At 57.5% G+C, this 23,955-nt stretch overlaps 2 protein-coding genes across 4 annotated transcripts in view; both read left to right on the top strand.

Moving 5' to 3' along the window:
* The window catches only part of LOC135192510 (disintegrin and metalloproteinase domain-containing protein 9-like), a 33,034-nt gene extending 19,414 nt beyond the window's left edge, over positions 1-13,620 (top strand). Inside the window, exons 10-22 of one of the 3 annotated variants that reach the window (XM_064175713.1) lie at positions 40-121; positions 958-1,091; positions 2,284-2,455; positions 2,566-2,658; positions 3,220-3,415; positions 4,575-4,680; positions 5,474-5,657; positions 6,992-7,072; positions 7,794-7,899; positions 8,460-8,598; positions 9,350-9,452; positions 10,014-10,195; positions 11,149-13,620. In XM_064175713.1, the coding sequence (XP_064031783.1) occupies positions 40-121; positions 958-1,091; positions 2,284-2,455; positions 2,566-2,658; positions 3,220-3,415; positions 4,575-4,680; positions 5,474-5,657; positions 6,992-7,072; positions 7,794-7,899; positions 8,460-8,598; positions 9,350-9,452; positions 10,014-10,195; positions 11,149-11,263 (1,693 nt within the window). In that variant the 3' untranslated portion in view covers positions 11,264-13,620. Of the gene's footprint in view, positions 1-39; positions 122-957; positions 1,092-2,283; positions 2,456-2,565; positions 2,659-3,219; positions 3,416-4,574; positions 4,681-5,473; positions 5,658-6,991; positions 7,073-7,793; positions 7,908-8,459; positions 8,599-9,349; positions 9,453-10,013; positions 10,196-11,148 lie in introns of all 3 variants that reach the window. The other 2 variants (XM_064175714.1, XM_064175715.1) reach the window with 2 other exon arrangements.
* Positions 13,397-23,090, top strand: LOC135192387 (disintegrin and metalloproteinase domain-containing protein 2-like). Its single transcript, XM_064175489.1, has 20 exons — positions 13,397-13,412; positions 13,468-13,539; positions 13,876-13,970; positions 14,184-14,245; positions 14,825-14,903; positions 15,014-15,090; positions 15,176-15,368; positions 16,023-16,094; positions 16,927-17,093; positions 18,123-18,204; positions 18,498-18,634; positions 19,031-19,214; positions 20,220-20,309; positions 20,846-21,044; positions 21,257-21,365; positions 21,833-22,016; positions 22,299-22,379; positions 22,506-22,614; positions 22,711-22,840; positions 22,985-23,090. Exons 1-20 carry the CDS (start codon positions 13,397-13,399, stop codon positions 23,088-23,090), a joined length of 2,244 nt encoding a protein of 747 aa, XP_064031559.1.
* Positions 23,091-23,955: the final 865 nt, after the last annotated feature.

Raw genomic sequence — 23,955 nt, 5'->3', positions numbered from 1 at the left:
CAGGGTGATTGTTCTTCCTCTCTCTCCCCATGGCTGCAGGAAGAAGGGGTTTGGTGGCACAGCTGGAATGGCCTATGTCGGAACAGTGTGCTCCAAGAGCCACGCAGGAGGCATCAATGTGGTGAGCTCCCTTCAGTCATGCTGTGAACGTGACCAAGATCAGGCAGAAGCCTTCATGGAAGGACAGAACCTTTAATAATGAGGCTGAGGTGGCTTAAGTGAGGGTTTTTATGTGGCCCCCAACCATTTCTGGCACTTCTGTGATACCTGCATCACAGCTTTCCTGTAGCCTGCATCATCTGCTCAGCCTCCTCCTCAGAGTGCAGTGCTCAGGAGAAAGGGACAGGGTTAGAAGCCTGTGGGAGCTGTGGCTGTCCTCAAACCTGTCCTCTGCTGTCTGCCTGCCCTGCCCAGTCCTGAACTCCTGGGGCAGTGCTGGTTGAGTGCCCTCCTTGTGTGAGCTCAGAGTGCTAATGAGCTGCATGGCTGAGCCTGGGCAACTGGCAGTCCAAGTCATCTTGTTCTCCTGGAGGGGTGACAGAAGTCCTGAAGCTGGAATTTGCATGCTTGAGGAGGTTTGGGCTGGTGTGGAGAGCCCCAGTTTGGGTGTTAATGTTGCAGCTGCACTGGGAGCTTGAGATTGTCAGGCAGTGTCCCTGTCACAGAGCCACTGAATGGGTTGGGTTGGAAGGGGCTTTAAAGATCATCCAGTTTCAACCCTCTTGCCATGGGCAGGGACACCTCCCACCAACCCAGGCTGCTCAAGGCCTCATCCAGCCTGGCCTTGAGCACCTCCAGGGACAAAGGTCAGGCAGAAGCAGACGCAGTTGGTCTGCAGGTCCTGTTAATGCAGGTACAGGGTGACAGAAGAGTCCTTTTGGCACAGGAGTCAGCACCAACTTCCTCAGTGTAAAGCTGCCTGCTCATGTGCTGCCTGCTCTTTTTCTCCTGGTGCAGTTTGGCAGGATCAGTATCCAGATGTTTGCATCCATCATGGCTCATGAGCTAGGCCACAACCTGGGGATGAACCACGACGATGGCCGCGTCTGCCACTGCGGCGCCAGCAGCTGCATCATGAGCTCTGGGGCATCGTAAGTGAGGACAGCAGGGGAAGAGTTTCCTGGGGACCAGAGCTCCCTGTGGGTGGGTTCAGCCTTCACAGGCTGTTTTCATCCCTTCATGGAATCATAGAATGGTTTAGGTTGGAATAGACCTCAAAGCTCAGCCAGTTCCAACCCCACCCTTGCCATAGGCAGGGACACCTCCCACTGGAACAGGTTGCTCAAGGCCTCATCCAGCCTGGACTTGAAGACCTCCAGGAAGGTTCTGGAGCACAGAATCACCCAATGTGATCTGCCTCCCTGGGCAACCTGTGCCAGTGTCTCACTACTCTCAACCTGTGCCAGTCTCTCATCAACCTCACTGCAAACAACCCTTTCCTAACATCCAGTTTCAGTCTCCCCTCTGCCACTTCAAACCCATTCCTCCTCCTCCTGTCATTCCAAGCCCTTGTCAATAGTCCCTCCCCAGGCTTCCTATAGGCCTCCTTCAGATAATGGAAGGCCACTATAAGGTCTCCTTGAAGCCTTCTCCTCTCCAGGCTGCAGAGCACCAACTCTCTCAGCCTGTCCTCACAGCAGAGCTGCTGCAGCCCTCTCAGCATCTCTGTGGCCCTCCTCTGGACTGAATCTTGTGCTGCTTGTGTTGGGGGCTCCAGAACTGCACAGAGGACTCCAGGTGGGGTCTGAATTGCATAACAGAATTACAGAATCATGAAGGTTGGAAAAGCTCTCAGAGATCACCAAGTCCAACCTTCCACCTGCCACCTCTGTGGCCCAAAGTGCCACATCTACAGCTTCATGACCACTGCCAGGGATGGGGACTCCACCTCCCTGGGCAGCCTGTGCCAATCCCTGACCACTCTTGCTGCACAGAATTTTTTCCTTATCTCCAGTCTAACCCTCCCCTGGTGCAGCTTGAGGCCATCACCTCCTGTCCTGTTGTTAGTTTCTTGGGTTAAGAGGCCAATGCTGGCCTCACTCCAGCCTCCTTCCTACCTCCTTTGTCTGCAGCTACCAGCTGCAGAGAGCAATGAGGTCTCCCCTCAGCCTCCTCTTCTTCAAGCTAAGCAATCCCAGCTCCCTCACAAGAGATGCTCTGCAAACCCCTCAGAGTACTTCACTCCTGCAGCTGCTGGGGACAGCAAAGGTCACCTTTCCCCAAACTGGGCACGCCTGTGGGCTGGCTTAGTGTTGAAGACAAGCTCCATGCTCTCTGTTGCAGAGGCTCAAGGAACTTCAGCAGCTGCAGTGCAGAGGACTTTGAGAAGCTCACTCTCAACAAAGGTGGAAGCTGCCTGCTCAACGTGCCCAGGCCTGATGAAACCTACAGCGTCCCCTACTGCGGGAACAGGCTGGTGGATGCTGGAGAGGAGTGTGACTGTGGCTCGCCAAAGGTGGGGGTCTGTGTGGCACAGGCACTGCCAAGGTGGCCTGGCCTGCTCAGTGGCTGAGGAGGGGTCTGAGGGTGTGGGTTTCTTGTCACTCAGAGCACTTCTCTTTCCAGGAGTGTGAGAGTGATCCCTGCTGTGAGCCAGGGACTTGCAGGCTCCGGTCCGGTGCTGAATGTGCTTACGGCGACTGCTGTAGGAACTGCCGGGTAAGAGGCTCAGCTGTGTGCTGTGGAGGCTGCCTTCAGTGAGCAGGAGGGCACAGGGGTGCCCATGTGGGGGCATTGGGCTGGCCATGTGCCATGTGAGGGCATCATGCTCTGTGTGTTCAGCACCCACCTGTTGTTTAGTCTGGAGAAGAGGAGGCTGAAGGGAGACCTCATTGCTCTCTACAGCTTCCTCAAAGGAGGTTGGAGCCAGGTGGGGGTTGGGCTGTTCTCCCTAGGGTCAGGTGATAGAAGGAGAGGAAATGACCTGAAGTTGTGCCAGGAGAGCGTTAGGTTGGAGAGGAATAATTTAATCCCTGCAAGAGTGGTCAGGGATTGGCACAGGCTGCCCAGGGAGGTGATGGAGTCCCCAGCCCTGGAGGCATTCAGGAAACCTGTGGCCATGGCACTTGGGGACAGGGTTTAGTGGCCATGGTGGCATTGAGTTGATGTTGGACTCAACGATCTTGGAGAGCTTTTCCAATCCAAACAATTCCCTGACTCTGTCAGGTGCAGCCTGAGGTTTTCTACCTTCTGATGAGGTTTCTCCTCCTCTCCCTTTAGCTCCTTCCTGGTGGAACCGAGTGCCGGGCGAGTAACAACGAATGTGACCTCCCAGAGTACTGCAATGGCAGCTCTCAGTTCTGCCAGCCTGACTTCACTGTCCACAATGGGCACCCCTGCCACAATGAGGAGGCTTACTGCTACAATGGTGTCTGCCAGTACTATGATGCCCAGTGCCAGGACATCTTTGGCCCAAGTAAGGCAGAGCACAATGTCAGAGCTGCTCCAGGAGACAGAGATGACAAAAGACACCAGCAGCAGTTCAAATGTTTTACTTCTCTTCCTCTAACAGGAAAAGAGCACCTGAAATTGGGGTGTTCAGGGCTTTGCACATCCTTCCTTTGCTGTGTTTGATGCTGGGTTGGTGATCCACGCAGGAGTTCTCTTGCACTGATCATTCCCCTTGCAACAGGACATGTAGGGGATGGGGCTGTGAAGAAGCCAGGAGGAAACAGCCAAGGCTATAACTGACTCAGTGCTAAGGGACTTTTTCCTCCTTTTTAAGCTTAGGGCCTTGTAGTGCTGATTTTTTTACCTCTCTGTTGTTTTGGGCTTGTGGTCTTAAAGATCTCTTCAACATGAATGGTTCTGTTAGCAACTTGCCAGTACCCAAAGGGGCTACAGGAGAAGGTGGAACTGCTGAGTGAGAGATTGAAGAAGGTTCCAGGGAGACCTTAGAGCAACCTTCCAGTACCCAAAGGGGCTACAGGAGAAGGTGGAACTGCTGAGTGAGAGGTTGAAGAAGGTTCCAGGGAGACCTTAGAGCAACCTTCCAGTACCCAAAGGGGCTACAGGAGAAGATGGAACTGCTGAGTGAGAGGTTGAAGAAGGTTCCAGGGAGACCTTAGAGCAACCTTCCAGTACCCAAAGGGGCTACAGGAGAAGATGGAACTGCTGAGTGAGAGGTTGAAGAAGGTTCCAGAGAGACCTTAGAGCAACCTTCCAGTACCCAAAGGGGCTACAGGAGAGCTGAGGGAGGGACTTTTGACAAGGGCTTGTAGGGATGGGTTGAGGGGGAATGGATTTGAGCTGGAAGAGAAGAGATTGAGATTGGAGATCAAGAAGAATCAGTTTCAGGATAGTGGAACACTGAAACAGGCTGCCCAGGGAGATTGTGGAGGTGCTCAAGGCCAGGTTGGATGAGACCTTAAGCAACCTGTGCTGATGGAAATTGTCTCTGCCTGGGAGGATTGGAGCTGGATGATCTTTAAGATCTCTTCCAACCCATTCTGTGCTGGAGTTCTTGAGCTCTCTTTGCTGCATGGATGATTGCTCTGGCTGGAGGAGATGTGATGCTAGGAAATGTTTCTGTCCCTGTTCCCATTTTGTTCCTCTGTCTGCTTTGTTGTTTGCAGAAGCCAAAGCAGCTCCCAGTATTTGTTTTGCTGAAGTGAATTCCAAAGGTGACAGATTTGGCAACTGTGGGTTCCATGGGCATGACTACAAGAAATGTTCCAGCTGGTAAGTTGAGTGAGAATCCTTTTCTGAGTGCTTTTAGGGACCAGTGGGGAGAAATGAGCTCATACTTGCTCCTCCATGACATGTGTGCATCAGCAGCTGTGTCTTAGCTGGATTTCTGAAGCTGTTCTTAGCACTTAAAGCCCCACACTGAGGCTCTGCCTGCACTGGGATATGGCACCCAGGGAGCAGAGCTGTGTGCCACATGGAGCAGGAGATCTAGGTGCCCATGGAGCACAGTTGGGTGCCCATGGTGGTCCCATCTAGGTGCCCATGGAGTTGAGTTACATGTCCATGGACCAGATCTGTGTGCCCGTGGAGCAGAGTTGGGTGCCTGTGGAGCTAATTTTGGTGCCCATGGAGCAGATTTTGATGCCCATGGACCAGATCTAGGTCACCCATGGAGCTGAGTTGGGTGCCTGTGGACCAGGTTCCAGTGCCCATGGAGCAGATCTGTGTGCCCATGGAGCAGAGTTGGGTGCCTGTGAACCATATTCCAGTGCCCATGGACCAGATATGTGTGCCCATGGAGCTGAGTTGGGTACCTGTGAACCAGATTCCAGTGCCCATGGAGCAGAGTTGGGTGCCTGTGGACCAGATTCCAGTGCCCATGGAGCAGATCTGAGTGCCCAGAACAGCTTCAGGAATTGAGCCACAAGTCAGTTTTGCTGAGTTTTTCCTTTAGCTTGCCAAGCTTTTAACTCTTTCACCTCCAAGTGAGATGACTTTGAACGTTCAGGAGGAGATCCCCTGTGTGAGAGGCTCCTTTGAAGCTTTCCCTGTGTTGCTCTTGCAGGAATGCCATGTGTGGGAAGCTCCAGTGTGAAAATGTGAAGGCCATGCCCGTGTTTGGCATCAAACCTGCCATCATCCAAACCCCTATTAGAGGCACCACCTGCTGGGGTGTAGATTTCCAGCTAGGCTCTGATGTTCCAGACCCAGGGATGGTGAATGAAGGCACCAAGTGTGGGAATGGGAAGGTAATGAACAATTCAAAGGGGATTCCAACTTTCAGTTGTGTTGTGGTCGTTAATTTTTAAGGGGGGAGGAGGTTTTGGAGGTTGCTTCCTGCAGAGCTGAGCCTCTTGGGTTTCCCCACGCTGCCTGGCACTGCAGTGCAAGGGTAGGAAGGTGGCAAGGAGCCTTCTTTTAGAGATGAAGCAGCTGAAACGAAGCTTGAGAGCCACAATCTCTGCTGTGTCAGCGAGCAGGAAGTGTTTAGGAGCACACAAAATGGCTTGAGGAAAGCCTTCAATTAAAATCCTGCTCGTTGGGAGCGAAGCATAGGCAGAGGAATGTGCCCTGCGCCTGTCCCCTCTGCTCCCTGCTCCTCCCCCAGTGCCCTGCGCCTGTCCCCTCTGCTCCTCCCCCAGTGCCCTGCGCCTGTCCCCTCTGCTCCTCCCCCAGTGCCCTGCGCCTGTCCCCTCTGCTCCTCCCCCAGTGCCCTGCGCCTGTCCCCTCTGCTCCTCCCCCAGTGCCCTGCGCTTGTCCCTTCTGCTCCTCCCCGAGAGCCCTGCGCTTGTCCCTTCTGCTCCTCCCCGAGTGCCCTGCGCCTGTCCCCTCTGCTCCCTGCTCCTCCCCGAGAGCCCTGCGCCCGTCCCCTCTGCTCCCTTCCTTCCCCGGGTGCCCTGCACCCATCCCCTCTGCTCCCTTCCTTCCCCGGGTGCCCTGCACCCATCCCCTCTGCTCCCTTCCTTCCCCGGGTGCCCTGCACCCATCCCCTCTGCTCCCCTCCTTCCCCGGGTGCCCTGCCCCCATCCCCTCTGCTCCCCTCCTTCCCCGGGTGCCCTGCACCCATCCCCTCTGCTCCCCTCCTTCCCCGGGTGCCCTGCACCCATCCCCTCTGCTCCCTTCCTCCCCAGGTGCCCTGCACCCATCCCCTCTGCTCCCTTCCTTCCCCGGGTGCCCTGCACCCATCCCCTCTGCTCCCTTCCTTCCCCGGGTGCCCTGCACCCATCCCCTCTGCTCCCTTCCTTCCCCGGGTGCCCTGCACCCATCCCCTCTGCTCCCTTCCTCTCCGGGTGCCCTGCACCCATCCCCTCTGCTCCCTTCCTCTCCGGGTGCCCTGCACCCATCCCCCCCGGGCCCAGCACACTTTTTAATGGCTGCTCCTTTCCATTCAGAGCAGAGACAAAAGGCTGCCAGCAGCAGCTCTACCTCTGCTGAGAAGCCTTTCATAGGGCAGATGGGTTGGGGCTTGGCGGCGATCAGCACAGAGTGGCTGCTGAGCCCAGTGGTGAGGAGGGGAAAGGAAGAGAGGAGGTCAGGGGGATGCTGTCCTGCTCCATTCCTCTGCTTCTCCTCACCCCCCCAGATCTGCAGACACTTCCAGTGTGTGAGTGCCTCTGTCCTCGACTACGACAGTGACATGGAGAAGCAGTGCCACGGGCATGGGGTGAGTAGGGTGAGAGCCTCTGCTCCTGCTGGCAGTGCCCTGGCAAGCAAGGCCAAGTCTGAAAGCTGTGCTGGGACTGGAACACATAAAGAGAAGGTCAACGAAGCTGGTGGAGGGTTTGGAGAACAGGGCTGGGGAGGAGCAGCTGAGGGAGCTGGTGGGGCTCAGCCTGGAGAAAAGGAGGCTGAGAGGAGACCTCATTGCTTTCTACAGCTGAAAGGAAATTGCAGTGAGGTGAGGGTTGGGCTCTTCTCCCTAGGATCAGATGATAGGAGAAGAGGAAATGTCCTGAAACTGTGTTGGGGAGGACTAGACTGGAGATGAGGAAACAATTTCTTTGTTGCAAGAGTGATCAGGGATTGGCACAGGCTGCCCAAGGAGGTGGTGGAGTCCCTTTCCCTGGAGGGGTGTTCAAGAAACCTGTGGCCATGGCCCCTGGAGATATGGAAGCTTGAGGAGGGCAGATTTAGAGTGGAGATGAGGAAGAAATTCTTTGCAGTGAGGGTGGTGAGACACTGGCACAGGTTGCCCAGGGAGGTGTTCAAGGGCCAGGCTGGATGAGACCTTGAGCATCCTGGGCTGGTGGGAGGTGTCCCTGCCCATGGCAGGAGTTAGAGAGAACTTGGATGATCTTTAAGGTCTCTTCCAACCCATCCTATGAATAAAGTGCAGGCTGAAGGTGCTGTCTGGGCCTCACTGGGCTGTTTGTGGTCACTCTCAGGTGTGCAATAACAACAGGAACTGTCACTGTGAACCAGGCTGGGCCCCTCCCTACTGTGACCACAAGGGCTACGGGGGCAGTGTGGACAGTGGACCCCCCTATAATGGCAAGTACCTGTGAAGCTGCTCCAGCTGGGGCTGTCCTGGTAAGAGGCTGCTCAGGGAGGTTGTGGATCCTCCTTCCTTGGAGGTGTTCAGGGTTGGGTGGGGCCTTGAGCATCCTGTGCTAGTGAAAGGTTTCGCTGCCTGTGGCAGGGAGATTGGGACTGGATGATCTTTAAGATCCCTTCCAAGCCAACCCCTTCTAAAAGGCTGATTTAGGATCAGAGCAGAGGGCAGCAGTTCTGTTTCCCTCTTTCAGCTGAGCTCATAAGATCTTCACAGTAATACAGTGGAAGAAAAACGAGGCCTTGGTGCAGTAACTCAATGTGCTGGTAGAGCCCAGGGCATGGTGGCACCTTCAGCTCTTTCATCTTGGAGCAGACAATCCTGCGAGCAGCTCAGCAGTGTGGGTTTGAGCATTTCTCTTGCAGCCTTCCTGGCTTCTTTAGGGTTCTTTTCCCTTCTGAGAAATATGGACAAGAGTTGCAGAGCTAATCCAGCCAAGTACTGACAGCTGCAGCCAGCCCAGCCCTGCCTCTAATGCTGCTCCTCTTGTCCCCACCAGACAAGGACACCTCGCTGAGGGATGGGCTTCTGGTGTTCTTCTTCCTGGTCCTGCCCCTGCTCGTCGCTGCTGCTCTGGCGTTTGCCAGGAGGGACAGGCTGAAGAGATGCTGGAGAAGGCTAAAGTCTCGCTGCCACTCGTGAGTGCCTGCCTCCCTGCCCTGCTCCCCCCTGCCCTGCTCCTCCTCTGTCCTTTCCAAGCAGTTCAGACATTTCTTTTCACAAGCCATGGAGGATATTCCAGGCCCAAGATGCCAGGCAAATGCTGACACAAGTGGCTTGCCCCAGACAGGGGTAGAAAAGTCACCCTGCACTGAGGGAGAACTTCCTTTGTACTCCACGTTTACTGCTGTGTGTTGGGAGCCCCAGCACCAGAGAGATGTGGAGCTGCTGCAGTGAGTTCAGAGGAGGACACCAAGATGATCTTGGAGGTCTCTTCCAACCTGGTTGATTCCATGATGAGGGGGCTGGAGAACCTCCCCTGTGGGGACAGGCTGGGAGAGTTGGGGCTGTTCAGCCTGGAGAAGAGAAGGCTGAGACCTTAGAGCAGCCTTTGAGTACCTGAAGGGGACCTCCAGGCAGGCTGGGGAGGGACTGTCCAGAAAGGCCTGTGGGGATAGGCAGAGGGCAATGGTTTGAAACTGGAGCAGGGCAGAGTCAGGTTGGCCATCAGGAGGAAGCTGTGCACCATGAAGGTGGTGAAACACTGGCACAGGCTGCCCAGGGATGTGGTTGAGGCCACACACCTGGAGACAATCAGGATCAGAGCTGCTGTGTCCCTGGGCTGCCTGCTCCAGCTGGAGGTGTCCCTGCTGCCTGCAGGGGGTCGGGCAGGATGACTTTCAAAGGTCCCTTCCAAGCCAAACCGTTCTGTGCTTCTGTCAATTTCAGGTCACTTCAGTCCCCACCTCCTAGGACAGAAGCTGAACCGAGAGACTGCCAGCCCAGAGGCTTCTCTCACGGCATGCCTTATGCTCCAAGAGGTGTTCCCATGGTAGGAATGTCCACCTGACATCCCTGGTGGGGTGGGGAGACATTGGAGCAGGTTGCTCACGGAGTCTGTGGCTGCCCCTTCCCTGGAGGTGTTGAAGGCCAGGTTGGATGAGGCCTTGAGCAGCCTGGGCTGGTGGGAGATGTCCCTGCCCATGGCAGCAGCCTGGAACTTGGATGATATTTGAGGTCTCTTCCAACCTGTTGTGTGGCTCTGAACTCTCAAGTTTCTTGCAAATGGTCTTAAGTGTTCACTGCTGAAACAGATGTGGCTGAAATTGTGCCAGGGGAGGGTGAGGCTGGAGAGGAGGAGGGAAAATGTCCTTGCTGCAAGAGTGGCCAGGGATTGGTACAGGCTGCCCAAGGAGGTGGTGAAGTCATCATCCCTGGAGAGGTGTTCAAGAAACCTGTGGCTGTTGCAGTCGGGGACAGGCTTTGGTGGCTGTGGTGGTGTTGGGTTGCTGCTTGGCCTGGCTGATCCCAGAGGGCTTTTCCAAGCAGAACAGCTCCATGATTCCAAGTCTTTCAACTCCCTAAGTTGGTTCTCATTATGTTTTCTTCCTAGGCTATGGAACCAAATACCTACCCTGTGCCATCTTACCCAGTGCCCCAGCCTCCCCAGCAGGCTTACCAGCACCAGCCTCCCCAGCAGGCTTACCAGCACCAGCCTCCCCAGCAGGCTTACCACCAACCTTACTACCCATCCCCACCGTACCAGGCACAGCAGCCACAGAAGCTGCCCACCAGGTTGGTTGAGTTGCTGCAAGCAGCAACCTCCAGTAGCCTCCAGCCCTGGGAGCAACAGAGTTACTTCATCACCAGGGGCTGGAGCACCTCTGCTATGAGGACAAGCTGAGGGAGCTGGGAATGTTCAGCTTGGAGGAGAGAAGGCTCCAGAGAGACTTTAGAGCTGCCTGCCAGTGCCTGAAGAGGCTACAAGCAGGCTGCAGAGGGACTGTTTGCAAAGGGCTGCAGGGACAGGACGAAAGGCAGTGGCTTGAAATGAGAGCAGAGCACATTTAGATTGGGTGTGAGGAACAAGTTCTGTACCAGGAGGGTGCTGGAATGCTGCAAAAGGTTGTCCAAGGAGGTAGTTGATGCCTCATCCTTGGAGATATTGAAGGTCAGGCTCAACAAGCCTCTGGTCTAGTGGAGTCTGTCCCTGGTGACTGCAGTGGACTTGGACTGGATGACCTTTGCAGGTCCCTTCCAAGCCAGACCATTCCAGGATTCTATTCCATGCAGCAGAGCTGACCCTTCAGGAAAAGGAAGTTTCTCCTTCCTTTCCCCCTGTGCCCATGGCACTTGGGGCCAGGGTTTAGTGCCCATGGTGAGTTTGGGTTCATGGTTTAGTGCCCATGGTGGGTTAGGGTTGATGGTTGGGCTGGATGATCCCAGAGGCCCTTTCCAACCCAGTTCCATGATTCTGTGCTATGCAGGGAAAGTTGTGTGTAAGGAACTGGGGTTCCTTGGCACTTGCAGGTGGTGGAGAGCAGAGTCTGACCATGGCCTGCTGGAAATGAGCCTCCAGCTCGTGTGGCAACTGAGCCTGTAGCAGTGCCATGGCTGGGGGCAGTGGTGGCTGTGTGGCCAGTGCTGAGGGACAGGGAGAGTGAGTGGGAGCTGTGCCCTGGGCTGGGACAGGGACATAGGAATGGAAGCTGTGCCCTGGGCTGACAGCAGCTTCTGCTCTCTTGCAGGCCACCACCTCCACAGCAGAAATGTGCACCTCAGGGACCTCCTCCATCCCAGCAGAGATGTTTACCTCAGGGACAGTATTTTCCTTCCCGACCTGCACCTTTGCCTCCCAAATAGCTTCTGGCTTCTTTGGGGCCTTGATGTGAGCTGAGCTGCTCATGGAGACAGAGCTGAAGCAGCAGTCCTCCTCCTCCTCACCTGGTGATGCCAGGACACCTTCCTCCTGCAGCCTGGGATAAGGCAAGAGAGAAATCCAGCTGAGGAATGTAGAACTTGAAACTAAATACCTCTACCAAAGCTACAGGACCTGAAAGCAGCCAAGCCCCTGTCACATCTGGCCCTGCTGTGGCCCTGCAGCAGGGCTGTGCCCAGCACAGCTCTGAAGCTCAGCACCTTGGGAGTTGCTTTTGGTTTCCTCATTTCTGTGATGAGCTCCAGGAAGGAAGTTTGTCTGATTTGCTGTCATCTTTCCAAGTGCCCAGGGAAGAACTGAGGGAACCCTTCTGCTGTTTGTCCAAACAAGAAACCTGCCCAGCTGCTCTTTTTCCTTTGCATGGACTGGGAGCTGTTTACACACAAATGGCACAAGTGAAATGAAGTGAAGCATTGGTGGTACCTTCCCAGAGGAAGATCAAGACATTGCAAACATGTTTCTGCATGTAGATCTACTTCTTGATGTGTAGTAATGCACTTAAATCCCTGCTCTGATGCTGACTGACACTAAGCTGTGCCCCCTCAGCACTGAGTTTAATGTCCAGACATGAATCACTGGGAGCTGCTCAATCAGACTCCTCTACTAATTGCCACTAACACCCTGAGTGGGCTATGAGGGTAAAGGTACGAGAAGGCAGGGCCCCTGGTTTTGCTTTTTAACCACTGGGCTGCTTCTGGGCTTTCATTTGGGTCAGCTCTGTAGGGGAGGTGAGAGGAAAAGTGGCTTTTGGGTTTGAAAAGAGAGTGGGAATGCTGCTATGCTGCCTGGAGGCTGAGGGGAGACCACATTGCTCTCTGACAGGAGGCTGGAGCCAGATGGGGGTTGGTCTCTTCTCCCAAGGAGCAAGTGATAGGATGAGGGGATGCAGCCTCAAGTTGCCCCAGGGGAGGTTTAGATTGGACATGAGGAACAATTTCTTCCCCTAAAGCTGTCAAGGCCTAGCCCAGGCTGCCCAGGGCAGCATTGGAGTCCCTGTTCCTGAAGCTGTTGCAAAGCTGTGGAGATGTGGTGCTGAGGGCCAGGGCTTGGTGGTGCCCTGGCAGTGCTGGGCTAAGGGTTGGACTTGATCTGAAAGGTCTCTTCCAGCCTCAATGATTCAGTGACTCTAAGGCCTGGGCACAATCCCTGCACAGCACTGGCAAGCAAAACCCATCTGTGCCTGGCAAGCTGAGCTCCTCTGAGCACTTTAAGCAGGAACCAGTTGACCCATGCAGCCCATGAGCTTCTTAAGTGTCAGTCAGGATGCTGCAGCCTGCTTTTGGCCCAGATGGGCTGGAAAAGCCTTCCTGGGGAGGAGCCTCCAGCGTTTGCTGTGCTGGCTGAGGGCAGCCGCTGGGGCTGTGGCAGGGGCTGGGTGCTGCTGGTCCCCGACACAGGAACCTGTTGCCCAAACCTGCTCCAAGTGAAATCCTGAGAAGAGTGCTGGGCTTTTTCACTCTGTGCCAGCCACTGAGTGCCAGCTCAAGCTGTCAGATCCTCTCCCCAGTCTTGCCAACCCCCCCCTCTTTCTGTATATACATCTAGCAAAGTATCTCTATATAGTGTTTGCCTCTGCAGTAGTCCAATACTTGAACTCCTGTGGTTTCCCCTAAGCTTAGATTTATAACACTCTTGAATATGTAAACCAGCAGCTGGAGTATCAGCAGGGGTAGTGCTGGGGGGGGGGTCTTCTTGCTCCAGGATCATCTCTTCCTGCTTTTGTCTTCTTCGGGGCTGCCCTGGCTGGCTGCAAGCAGCAGCGGAGCTTGGGGGGAGCCTCTTGGTGACTCCAGCTCGGTCCCGGAGGGTGGTGGGGACAAAGAGGAGGGAATCCAAGGGATGAAGTCATCCCAAAAAGAGAGTGAGAGAGAGGGAGAGGGAGAGAGAGCTGTCCTGGCCTGGTTTGGAGGCACGAACCGAAGCTGTGCCGACCTGGTGCCTTCTCGCAGCCAGAGGAGTTTCTGTGCTGGCGGTGTGGGGCGGGCGGCGATGGCAGCGGCTTGGGCTGATGCTAGAGCGAGGAGGCAGCTCCAGCGTTCCACCTGCTCGGTCCGAAGATGACTACTGACTGCTGTTTGGTGTGGTTTGGTTTCTGACGTGTCCGTTCCCCCTGTGCCGCCCCGGGCAGGGCTGCTGAGCGCAGAGGTGGTGGCCGTGGAGGTTCCAAGCTCTGCGCTGCCGTCCCCCGCGCGTCGCTCCGGTACCGTCGGGGGCTGACGAAAGGGCTGTTCCTGACCCCCTTTGTAAGACTCCAACAGCAATAAAAGATGCCACTTTTGTACAGGCTGCCTCTGCCTCTGCTTCCTGGGCGTGCTGGGGCCATTACCGGGCGGGCTGGAGCCGTTACCCGGGGGGCTGGAGCCGTTACCCGGCGGGCTGGGGCCGTGGCTGGGCAGAACGCAGGAGGCGGTTGCTGACAGCAGGATGGAGCTGCACCAAGTGCTGCTGCTCCTGCTGCTGTCTGGGTCCCAGCTGGGCCTCCCCAGCCTGCGGGGGGGCTGGGCTCAGCACCCCTCGGGTGTCTCTTCCCCTCCAGACTCTCCGGTGCCGGCCGAGCTCACGGTCCCGGTGCAGCTGTCCCCCAACACGACAGGAGCACCTCAGCAGGCAGGTCCCTTCTGGCGGCTGTGGGTGGGTGCAGAAGGGTCTGTGGTGTCCCGCTGCAGGGCGGGAGGTACAGATGTGCTGGCAGCTGTGATGGGAGGGCAGTGGTGCTGCCAGCCAGGGCTGTACCTGCTCCTCGGGGCAGCACTGAACTCCTCTGCTTGCCCTCTGTGCTCCTGGGGAGCTTTCCTGAGTTGCTGTCCCTAACTGTCCCTGTCTCTGCTCTTCCACCTGTGCCAGGCCACGGTGTCCTATGCCCTCACCATCGAGGGGAGGTCCTTCACCATTCACCTCCAGCAGCAGTAAGTTGGCCCAGTCCCTGCCCCTCTTCCTGCTGCCTGCTGGCCCGTGGGTTCTGTCCAGGATTTCTTCCTCCTCTCCAGTCTCCATCTTCCCTCTGCCAGCTCAAAGCCATTGTCCCTCATGCTGGCACTCTCAGCCCTGACCAAATGTCCCTCTCCAGCTCTCCTGTAGTTCCTTCAGGTATTGAAAGGCTGCTCTGAGGTCTCCCTGGAGCCTTGTCCAGGCAGAGCAGCCCCAACTGTGCCAGCCTGTCCCCACAGAGGAGGTTCTTCAGCCTCTGATCGTCTTCATGGCCTCCTCTGAACCCTCTCCAACAGCTCCAGATTCTTCTTGTGCTGGGGACTGCAGAGCTGGAGGCAGTGGTCGAGGTGGGGTCTTACCAGAGCAGACTGCATCTGCTGCATGCCCAAGTGCCAAGGGGAGGCAGAAGGCTGGAGGAGGGTCTGGGAAATGTTCATGCCTGAGAGCCCTGATGCCAGCAGGGCGTGGAGCTGCCAGGAGCTCTGGCAGTGGCAGGCTGCAGGAAAGGGGGAGAGAGAAGCTGGTCTGGGAGCTTCCCTTTGCTCCCTCCTTTGCAGGGTCTTTCTGTCTGACGACTTCAGGGTGTATGTCTCGGAGGAGGAGCAGCCTCTGCCCCCTGATCTGGTGCCCATCAAGGTAGCCTTGGGAAGCCCTGGGGGTTAGCAGCGCAGAGCTGCTGCATGCTGCCTGCAGCTCTGCTCTTTGGGTGGCCACGGAGCCACCTGCTCTCCTCTGTGGTGACACAGGGACACTGCCACTACCGGGGCTACGTTGAAGGCTTCCCCAGCTCGGCGGTGACCCTCAGCACCTGCGCAGGGCTCAGGTTAGTGCTGCTGTGGGCACTGGGAGCCTGGGGATGTGCCAGCAGCCTGCTCCGGGTGGCACTTGCCTGGTGCTGTCATCGGCAGGGGCCTGCTGCAGTTTGAGAACGTCAGCTACGGGATTGAGCCCCTGGGCTACTCTCCTGGCTTCGAGCACTTGGTGTACCCTGTGAGTGGCAAGGGCACAGCAGAGTCCCTCCTGGCCAGCAGCCACCTCCAGGGAGAGATGGGCAGCTTGAAGGTGGAGGAGATGGCATCCCAAGCACGTGGAGATAAAGAGGTGAGTGGGTGCCTGCTCCTTTGGGGGTGCTGGTGTCCCACCCACCCAAGGAGGGGCTGGTCCTGCAAGAAGCAGTGGCTGGGCAGAGATCTGGGGGGAGGGCAGGGGGTGTTTAACAGTGGTGCTGCTTGCGGTGGGGGGTGTCAGCTGGATGGGACTCATGCAGTGCCCGGGGAGAGGCAGTTCCAGGGTAGCCCAGCTTCAGGAAAAGGCAGAAGTGGCCCAGCTGGGAGAGCTGCTGCCTTGTGCTGCTTCCGAGGCAGCTCTGGAGCACTGCTTTGGGTCGGGCACTTGCAGCAGAGCTCGGGGGGAGGGCGAGTGTGGGACACAGACACAGGCACCTCGGGCACCGCTTTCCTTTCTCAGCCATTGCCAGCTGCAGCACAAGGTCCCAAAGTCCTCAGAGTCTCTGTGATTTTGGACAAGACTTTGGTAAGTCCATGCCAGGCAGCTTCTCCTTGGCTTTGCCTGACTCCTGTGAGCAGGGCACCGAGGCCATTGCCCAGCTTTTGTAGGCATCTGGGGTGAGTTTTGCCAAGCTGAGGGCTGGTAAGGGAGGAAGAACCTCCTCAGCTCCCCTTCCTGTGTGCCATGCTCTGATCCATCATGGGCAACACCTTGCCTGCTCTTGTGTCCTCTTGGCTTGTTTTTCAGTACACCTACATGGGTGAGAAGACAAACACTGCTGTACAGAAGGTCATCCAGGCCTTCAATCTAGTCAACAGTGTAAGTTCTGGACACTGGAACCATCTGCCAAGGGAAGCAGTGGATTCCCCTGCACTGGGCAATCTGAAGCTCAGCTTGCCAAGGTGCTGGGTCAGCTCACTGCCACTCTGCCAAGACCTAGAAAGGTTGGAGCAGAGGATCCTTGAGGTCCCTCCCAGCCTGGCACTCTGGGAATCTCTGAAAGCTTGGGTTGTGTTGGAGTGAGACCTCAGTGTGGGTTGGCCCTGGTAGTGGTCACCCATTCCTGGCTGCTCTGGGCTTTGGAGGGAGGTTATGTAAAGAATTCCAGGTCTTGGCTGGGCATGGCCTGGCAGGAGCTCAGAGCTGCTCAGCAGCCTGGTGCAGGCTTGGCCACGGGTGGGTGAGGGCTCCAAACCCAAGGGGTTTATGAAAGGTTTGTCTCATGCAGCCAGGCTCTCCTAGAGCTGCAGCAGCACTGAGGTCTGTGCTGGGGCTTGGGTTTGCTGCCTGAGGTGAGTCCTGAACTCAGGTGCTTAGAAGCAACCTCTAGTCCTGTCCTTCGAGCCACAGAGTTGCTTTGGTTGGAGAAGACCTCCAAGGTCATCAAGCCTAAGCTGGTTTTCACTTGGTGCTGTAATGATCCATGTGGATAATGCCAAGTTATTGGCAGGGCCCCTGAAACCTTCCTGTGGAGGGAGGAGGTTTTGTTCTCCTGCTGCTGGCATCTCTCTGCTCTTGGAGCTTTGCTCGCTCTGCCCTGCACTCGTCCAGCAGTGGCAGGAGCAAGGAGCTGCCATGGGTCTGTGCCTGCAGCTGGAGTCCAGCTCCAAAGGAAAGTGTGTGAGCAGCTGTTCCTCTCTTCTCCTTCCAGATGTTCCACCCTCTTAACCTCACCATTCTGCTGACCTCCATGGAGGTGTGGACACAGGAGAACAAAATCTCCACAGCCCCAGTGCCTACTGAGCTGCATCCACAGTTTGTGCAGTGGAAGCTGCAGCAAAGCACTCAGCCTGAGCATGACCTGCCTATGCTGCTGCTGTGAGTAGAGGGCTCCTTCCCCATGCTGGGAGTAGAGGGCTCCTTCCTCCTGCTGGGAGTAGAGGGCTCCTTCCCCCTGCTGGGAGTAGAGGGCTCCTTCCCACTGCTGTGAGTAGAGGGCTCCTTCCCCATGCTGGGAGTAGAGGGCTCCTTCCTCCTGCTGGGAGTAGAGGGCTCCTTCCCCCTGCTGGGAGTAGAGGGCTCCTTCCCCATGCTGGGAGTAGAGGGCTCCTTCCCCATGCTGGGAGTAGAGGGCTCCTTCCTCCTGCTGGGAGTAGAGGGCTCCTTCCCCCTGCTGGGAGTAGAGGGCTCCTTCCCCATGCTGGGAGTAGAGGGCTCCTTCCCCATGCTGGGAGTAGAGGGCTCCTTCCCCCTTCTGGGAGTAGAGGGCTCCTTCCTCCTGCTCCTGCTGCTGTGAGTAGAGGGCTCCTTCCCCTTCCTCTTCCTCTTCCTCTTCCTCTTCCTCTTCCTCTTCCTCTTCCTCTTCCTCTTCCTCTTCCTCTTCCTCTTCCTCCTCCCGGTGCTGTGAGTAGAGGGCTCTTTCCTCTACAAGATTCACCTTCAACCATATCCCCAAGCACCACATCCAACCGACCCTTTACACATCCAAGGTTGGTGACTCCACCACCTCCCTGGGCAGCTCATTCCAGTGCCTGACCACTCTCTCTCCATCAAAGAGCAACTAGGAAGATTCTAGAACCCAGAAACTTCTACCTCAATGTGAGGAGAAACTTCTTTGGGGTGAGGGTGCTGGAGGCCTGGGCAGGCTGCCCAGAGAGGTTGTGGAGTCTCCTTCTCTAGAGGCTTTCAAGCCCCACCTGGATGTACTCCTGGGTGGCCCTGCTCTGGCAGAGGCTTGGACTGGATGATCTCCAGAGGTGCCTTCAACCCCTGCCATGCTGTGGTTCATTCTTTGGTTCTCTGGGCCAGCAGGGGCCAGCAGGAGGGACCGAGGGGGACTCTGTCTGGCCAGAGCCAGGATTCCCCAAGTGCCCAGAGTAACCTCATGCCCACCCCTCCATGTTCCAGGTACAAGGCAGATGCACACATAATGGGTGCAACATTGCAGAGCGCAGCCTGTGAGAGAAAGAATGCTGGAATAGTGGCTGTGGTATGGTGCCACCTACCCCTGTCCCCTGCCAGCTCAGTGCCCATGGGCAGCAGCAACAAGGATGGGTGGAAGCATCTCCTCTCCTCTCCTCTCCTCTCCTCTCCTCTCCTCTCCTCTCCTCTCCTCTCCTCTCCTCTCCTCTCCTCTCCTCTCCTCTCCTCTCCTCTCCTCTCCTCTCCTCTCCTCTCCTCTCCTCTCCTCTCCTCTCCTCTCCTCTCCTCTCCTCTCCTCTCCTCTCCTCTCCTCTCCTCTCCTCTCCTCTCCTCTCCTCTCCTCTCCTCTCCTCTTTCCAGTACAAAAAGTCCAAGACAGTGGAGTCCTTCTCTGTCCTTCTGACCCAGCTGTTGGGACACAGCCTGGGCATCAGATACCATGGTGACCACGACTGCCACTGCCAGGGGCACATCTGCATCATGAGCCCCACGGCACTGTGAGTGGGGCAGGAGCCATCCTGCTGGGGGGCTGCTGTGGTCAGGGAAGGACAAGGTGGGTGGGCAGGGTAGACTGGGCAAGATCAGACTGCCTGGGGAGGTGGTTGGATTCCCACCCTTGGTGGTGTTGAAGAGCTGCAGAGATGTGGTGCTGAGAGTCATGGCTTAGCCCCAGCCTTGGCAAGGTCTGAGGATGGTTTGGTCTGGATGATCTTAAAGGTCTGCTCCAGCCAAAGCTCTTCTCTGGTCCTGTCAGTCCTAGAGTAGGCTCAGCCAGGGAGCTGAAGCACACCCAGGGGGCTGCAGTGCTGCTGCCAGCGTCTGAGCAGGTTCTTCACCTGCCCCAAGCAGCGGTAGCTGCGGTAAGGCACTGAGGGGTGACCTCTTGCCTCTAGATACAAACGGGGAACAAAAGCCTTCAGCAACTGCAGCATCCATGACTTTGAGGTCTTCCTGAAGCAGAAGGGAAGCAGCTGTCTGTTCAGCACGGGCAGCTTGGCAAGACCTTCCTCGAGCATCGCCAAATGCGGCAATGGCGTAGTGGAGGCTGGGGAGCAGTGCGACTGCGGCGCTGGGGAGGTGAGAGTGTGGGGCTGGGGCTGAGCTGGGGAGGTCTTTTCCAACCATTCCATGATTCTGAGGGGACAGCTGAAGCAGAGGACAGCCCTTTCAGTATCTGAAGGGGGATCCAAGAGTGGTCAGGGATTGGCACAGGCTGCCCAGGGAGGTGGGAGGTGGAGTCCCCATCCCTGGCAGTGGTCATGAAGCTGTCGATGTGGCACTTTGTGCCACAGAGGTGGCAGGTGGAAGGTTGGACTTGGTGATCTCTGAGATCTTTTCCAACCTTCATGATTCTGTAATTCTGTTATGCAATTCAGACCCCACCTGGAGTCCTCTGTGCAGTTCTGGAGCCCCCAACACAAGGAGGACATGGAACTGTTAGAGCCAGTCCAGAGGAGGGCCACAGAGATGCTGAGAGGGCTGCAGCAGCTCTGCTGCGAGGACAGGCTGAGAGAGTTGGTGCTCTGCAGCCTGGAGAGGAGAAGGCTTATAGTGGCCTTCCAGTGTGTGAAGAGGGCTACAGGAAGCCTGGGGAGGGAATACTGACAAGGGCTTGGAATGACAGGATGAGGAGGAATGGGTTTGAAGTGGCAGAGGGGAGATTGAAATTGGATGTTAGGAAAGGGTTGTTTGCAGTGAGGATGGTGAGAGACTGGCACAGATTGAGAGTGGTGAGACACTGGCACAGATTGAGAGTGGTGAGACACTGGCACAGGTTGAGCGTGGTGAGACACTGGCACAGGTTGAGGGTAGTGAGACACTGGCACAGGTTGAGCGTGGTGAGACACTGGCACAGGTTGAGGGTGGTGAGACACTGCACAGCTTTCCCAGGGAGGTTGTGGAGCACAGAATGTGATCAAAGATCAGGTTGTGTGATTCTGTGCTCCACAACCTCCCTTGAGATGTCCAAGCCCAGGTTGGATGAGGCATTGAGTGACCTGTTCTAGTGGGAGATGTCCCTGCCTCTGGCAGGGGGTTTGAACTGGCAGAGCTTTGAGCTCTCCCTCCCCCCACCCCCTCCAGGCGTGCTCCAAGGATCAATGCTGTGCTAAAAACTGTCGCTTCAAGCCAGGAGTGAAATGTTCCTCTGGGCTGTGCTGCAGTGGCTGCCAGGTGAGGAACCTTCCCCTAATTATCACAAGCTCATGAATTTCGTCTTGTCAGTGCTCTGCTCTTGTGCTGTGAAGGATGGAGAGGAACTTAGCTCTGTGTAAGCAGAGCAGTTCCTGGGGTAGAGCTCTTCAGCTCAGCTGCCCAGATCTCTTAGGAGGGATAGTCTGGGGAGACACTGGCACAGGTTGAGGCTGCTGAGACACTGGCACAGGTTGAGGGCGGTGAGACACTGGCACAGGTTGAGGGTGCTGAGACACTGGCACAGGTTGAGGGTGCTGAGACACTGGCACAGGCTGCCCAGGGAGGCTGTGGAGCACAGAAGCACCCAATGTGATGGGAGACCTGGAGGTGTTCAAAGCCAGGTTGGATGAGACCTTGAGCAACCTGTGCTGGTGGGAGCTGTCCCTGCCCATGGATGATCTCTAAGGTCCCTTCCAGCCTGAGCCACTCTGCGGGTCTGTGAGAGAGGATCCCCACACCGGTGGGTGTGGAAGGATGGAGAGAAAGCTCCTTCCTGCCTCCTCCTCCTCCCCCAGTTCAAGCAGCAGAACTCTCCCTGCCGCCCGGCTGTGGACCCCGAGTGTGACCTGCCCGAGGTCTGCGCCGGCTCCTCTGCCTCCTGCCCCCCTGACCTCTACGTGCAGGATGGGCACAGCTGTGGGGGTGGCACTGGCTACTGCTACAAGGGACGCTGCCAGTCTCCAGAGCTGCAGTGCCAGCTGCTCTACGGGAGAGGTAACAGAGGCTGCACTGCTGCTGCTGGCGCTGCCAGGAGGTGGCTGCAGCAAAATCCATGCTCACCCTTCGGTGAGGCAGCAGAACAGGTTGCTCGGAGAGGCTGTGGATGCTTCCTTCGTGGAGGTGTTCCCGGCCAGGTTGGGTGGGACCCTGAGCATCCTGGGCTGGTGGGAGGTGTCCCTGCCCAGGGACGATCTTTAACCCTGCAGGTTCCAAAAACGCCCCCACGGCTTGCTACGAGGAGCTCAACAGCCAGAAGGACAGGTTTGGGCACTGCGGCTTCCAGCCCAGAGGAGGCTACAGGTCCTGTGCTTGGAAGTATGTCCTGGGACAGGGCAGTTGTCTGCCTTACGAGGGGAGGCTGAGAGCCCTGGGGCCGTTCAGTCTGCAGAAGAGCAGCCCCAGGGGGGATCTGAGCACTGGTTACAGCTATCTGAAGGGTGAGGGGCAAGAAGAAGGGGCCAGGCTCTTCTTGGTGGTGTCCTGAGATAGGACAAGGGGCAAGAGGCACAAACTGGAACCCAGGAGGTTCTACTTCAGCATGAGGGGAAAATTCTTTGGTGTGAGGCTGCTGGAGGCCTGGAGCAGGCTGCCCAAAGAGGCTGTGGGGTCTCCTCCTCTGGAGACTTTCAAGCCCCACCCGGATGCTTTCCCATGTGCCCTGCCCTGGGTGCCCCTGCTCCGGCAGGGGAGTTGAACTGGGTACCTCCAGAGGTCCTTTCTGAGCCCTCCCACTCTGTGTTTGTCCCTGTGTGCTCTGCATCCTCTGGACATTGTCTCTGCAGGGATCTCAGGTGTGGGAAGCTGATCTGCACTTACCCCTCCAGCACTCCCTTCCCCTCCCAGACCGCGGCCGTGGCGTACGTCCGTGTGCGGCAGCACCTGTGCGTGTCGCTGCATCACCTGGACGCATCGGCAGACAGGGACCCTCTGCTGGTGCCGCCAGGAACCAAGTGTGGCTCTGGGAAGGTGAGGAAATGCTTTCTGCTCATCTCCACTGCCAGGCAGAAGTCACAGGATGCTGCAGGCTCTGATCTGTTGGAGGGTAGCAGAGCCGTGCAGAGGCTTTTCTCAGCTGGGACCATTGGACCCCCCCCCCCCCCCCCAGTCCTGTGCTGGTCGCTGTCCCCTTTTCCAAGCCCTGTTTTGGGGTGGGGGGGATGTGCCAATGGCGTGGGGACAGCAGCTTGTTGGGCTGCGTGCTGGCACGGTGCAGCCACGCTGAGCTGGGGCTGTGGTGGTCTCTCCTAGCTGTGTATCAACAACACCTGCCAGCCTCTGTCGGTCCTGGCACTGGAGTGTGACAGCGCAGTGAAGTGCCACGGGCACGGCGTGAGTTGGGGCTGGGGGCTGCTGAGGGCAGGGGGCTGCCTGCTGCAGGCTTGCTGGGGCAGGGCAGGGGGGTCCTGCTGCAGCAGTTCCTTGCAAACCTTTGCCCACCCCCCCCGGGCCGTTCAGGTGTGCGACAACAAGGGGCAGTGCCACTGCCAGCCTGGCTGGCAGCCCCCGGACTGCTCTCGGAGGGACTCTCCCTTGCGGGAAGGCAGCGCCCAGGAGGCAGTCGGTGGTCAGTGCCTGCGGCAGGGCTGGGCTGGGGTCCCGCGGCTGGGACCTCGGGGGGTGACTGTCCCATGCCACTGCCCACCGAGCTGCCTCCTGCCAGGCTTCTCCCTGCTGCAAACGCTGAAGGACGAGAAGGTGATCCTAGCCCTGCTGGGCAGCTGCCTCCTCCTCGCCGGGGCCATCGCCTTCGGCATCTGGCGGTGCAGGCAGAAGCTGCCACGCACGGAGGGGTAAGTGGAGTGGTGGTGCCTAGCGTGGCGTGGGGACGTGGTGCTCCCTCGAGAGGGCTGAGGTGCTCCCTGGAGGCGGTGTGGGCTGAGTCCCGCGGGGACAGAGGAACGGCTCAGTGCTGAGGCACTGCTCTGCCCCCGCAGCTCTGCTGCCGCCAAGGACACGAACCGCGCAGAGATGGACCCGAACCGGAGCCTGGACCGGGACCGGAGCCTGACCCCGGAGCCGGCCCCGTGGCACGAGTGCTAATAAAGGTGTTGCTTGCAGCCTGCTTTGTGCCTCTGTGTGGGGGGAGCAGGGACACAGCACAGCCACCTCAGCCTGTGCGCCAGGACACCGCCAACCTCCACCCCTGCCCCACTGAGGGGGCACCCACACGTCCTGCCCTGCCCCTCACACCTGCTCCCCCACAGCAGTGCCCACCATGCTGCCCTTGTGTCCCCACAGCCCTTCCCACCCACCCATGGCATCTCCAACCCTGCACCGATTTTCCTCCAGGCATCCTCTCTTGTGGCAAGTCCTGCTCAGAGCATCCTGCCGAGTCCCCATCGGATGGGGGCACCTGCTGGGCTGGGCTGGGGGCTCCACCGCTGCCCTCTGCAGCCTGTCCAACCTAAACGACCTGGGGCAACTTGAGGCCCCCTGGCACCTGGGGGGTGTCTCACACAGCCTGATGGGAGCTGTGGGCAGCTCCCAGAGCCACCTCCCCTCAGCTGCCCTGATGTGCCGTGCCTGGTGCCTGTGGCTGTAGGTCGACACTGTACTTGGGCTCTGCAGCCTCCATCAGGTTGTTGGGAGTCCTGAGTTCTTGCCCAGCTCCTGCAGACCAAGCACAGCATGCAGGACATGAATTTGGCACTGCCAAACTCCTGGTGAAGCCCAGCTGCAGCCCCAGCATCCCTGAGCTGCCACCCTCCCAAAGCACCGCACGGCCACTTGGCTGCAGCCTGCCCTGGGAGCCTGCAGCATCCCTGCAGCTCCAAGGGGAGGTCCTGGGGGGACTAAGGGAGCTTCCTTCAGCCTTCTCCATAGGTGGGTGCCCTATGGGAGGGATGGGGAGCTTGGCTTTTTCACTCTGTGCCAGCCACTGAGTGCCAGCTCAAGCTGTCAGATC

The sequence above is a fragment of the Pogoniulus pusillus genome, chromosome 42 (assembly GCF_015220805.1).
Source record: "Pogoniulus pusillus isolate bPogPus1 chromosome 42, bPogPus1.pri, whole genome shotgun sequence".
Taxonomy (NCBI): domain Eukaryota; kingdom Metazoa; phylum Chordata; class Aves; order Piciformes; family Lybiidae; genus Pogoniulus; species Pogoniulus pusillus.
The sequence above is the reverse complement of the archived record's forward strand: the minus strand, read 5'-3'. Positions and strand labels throughout refer to the sequence as shown.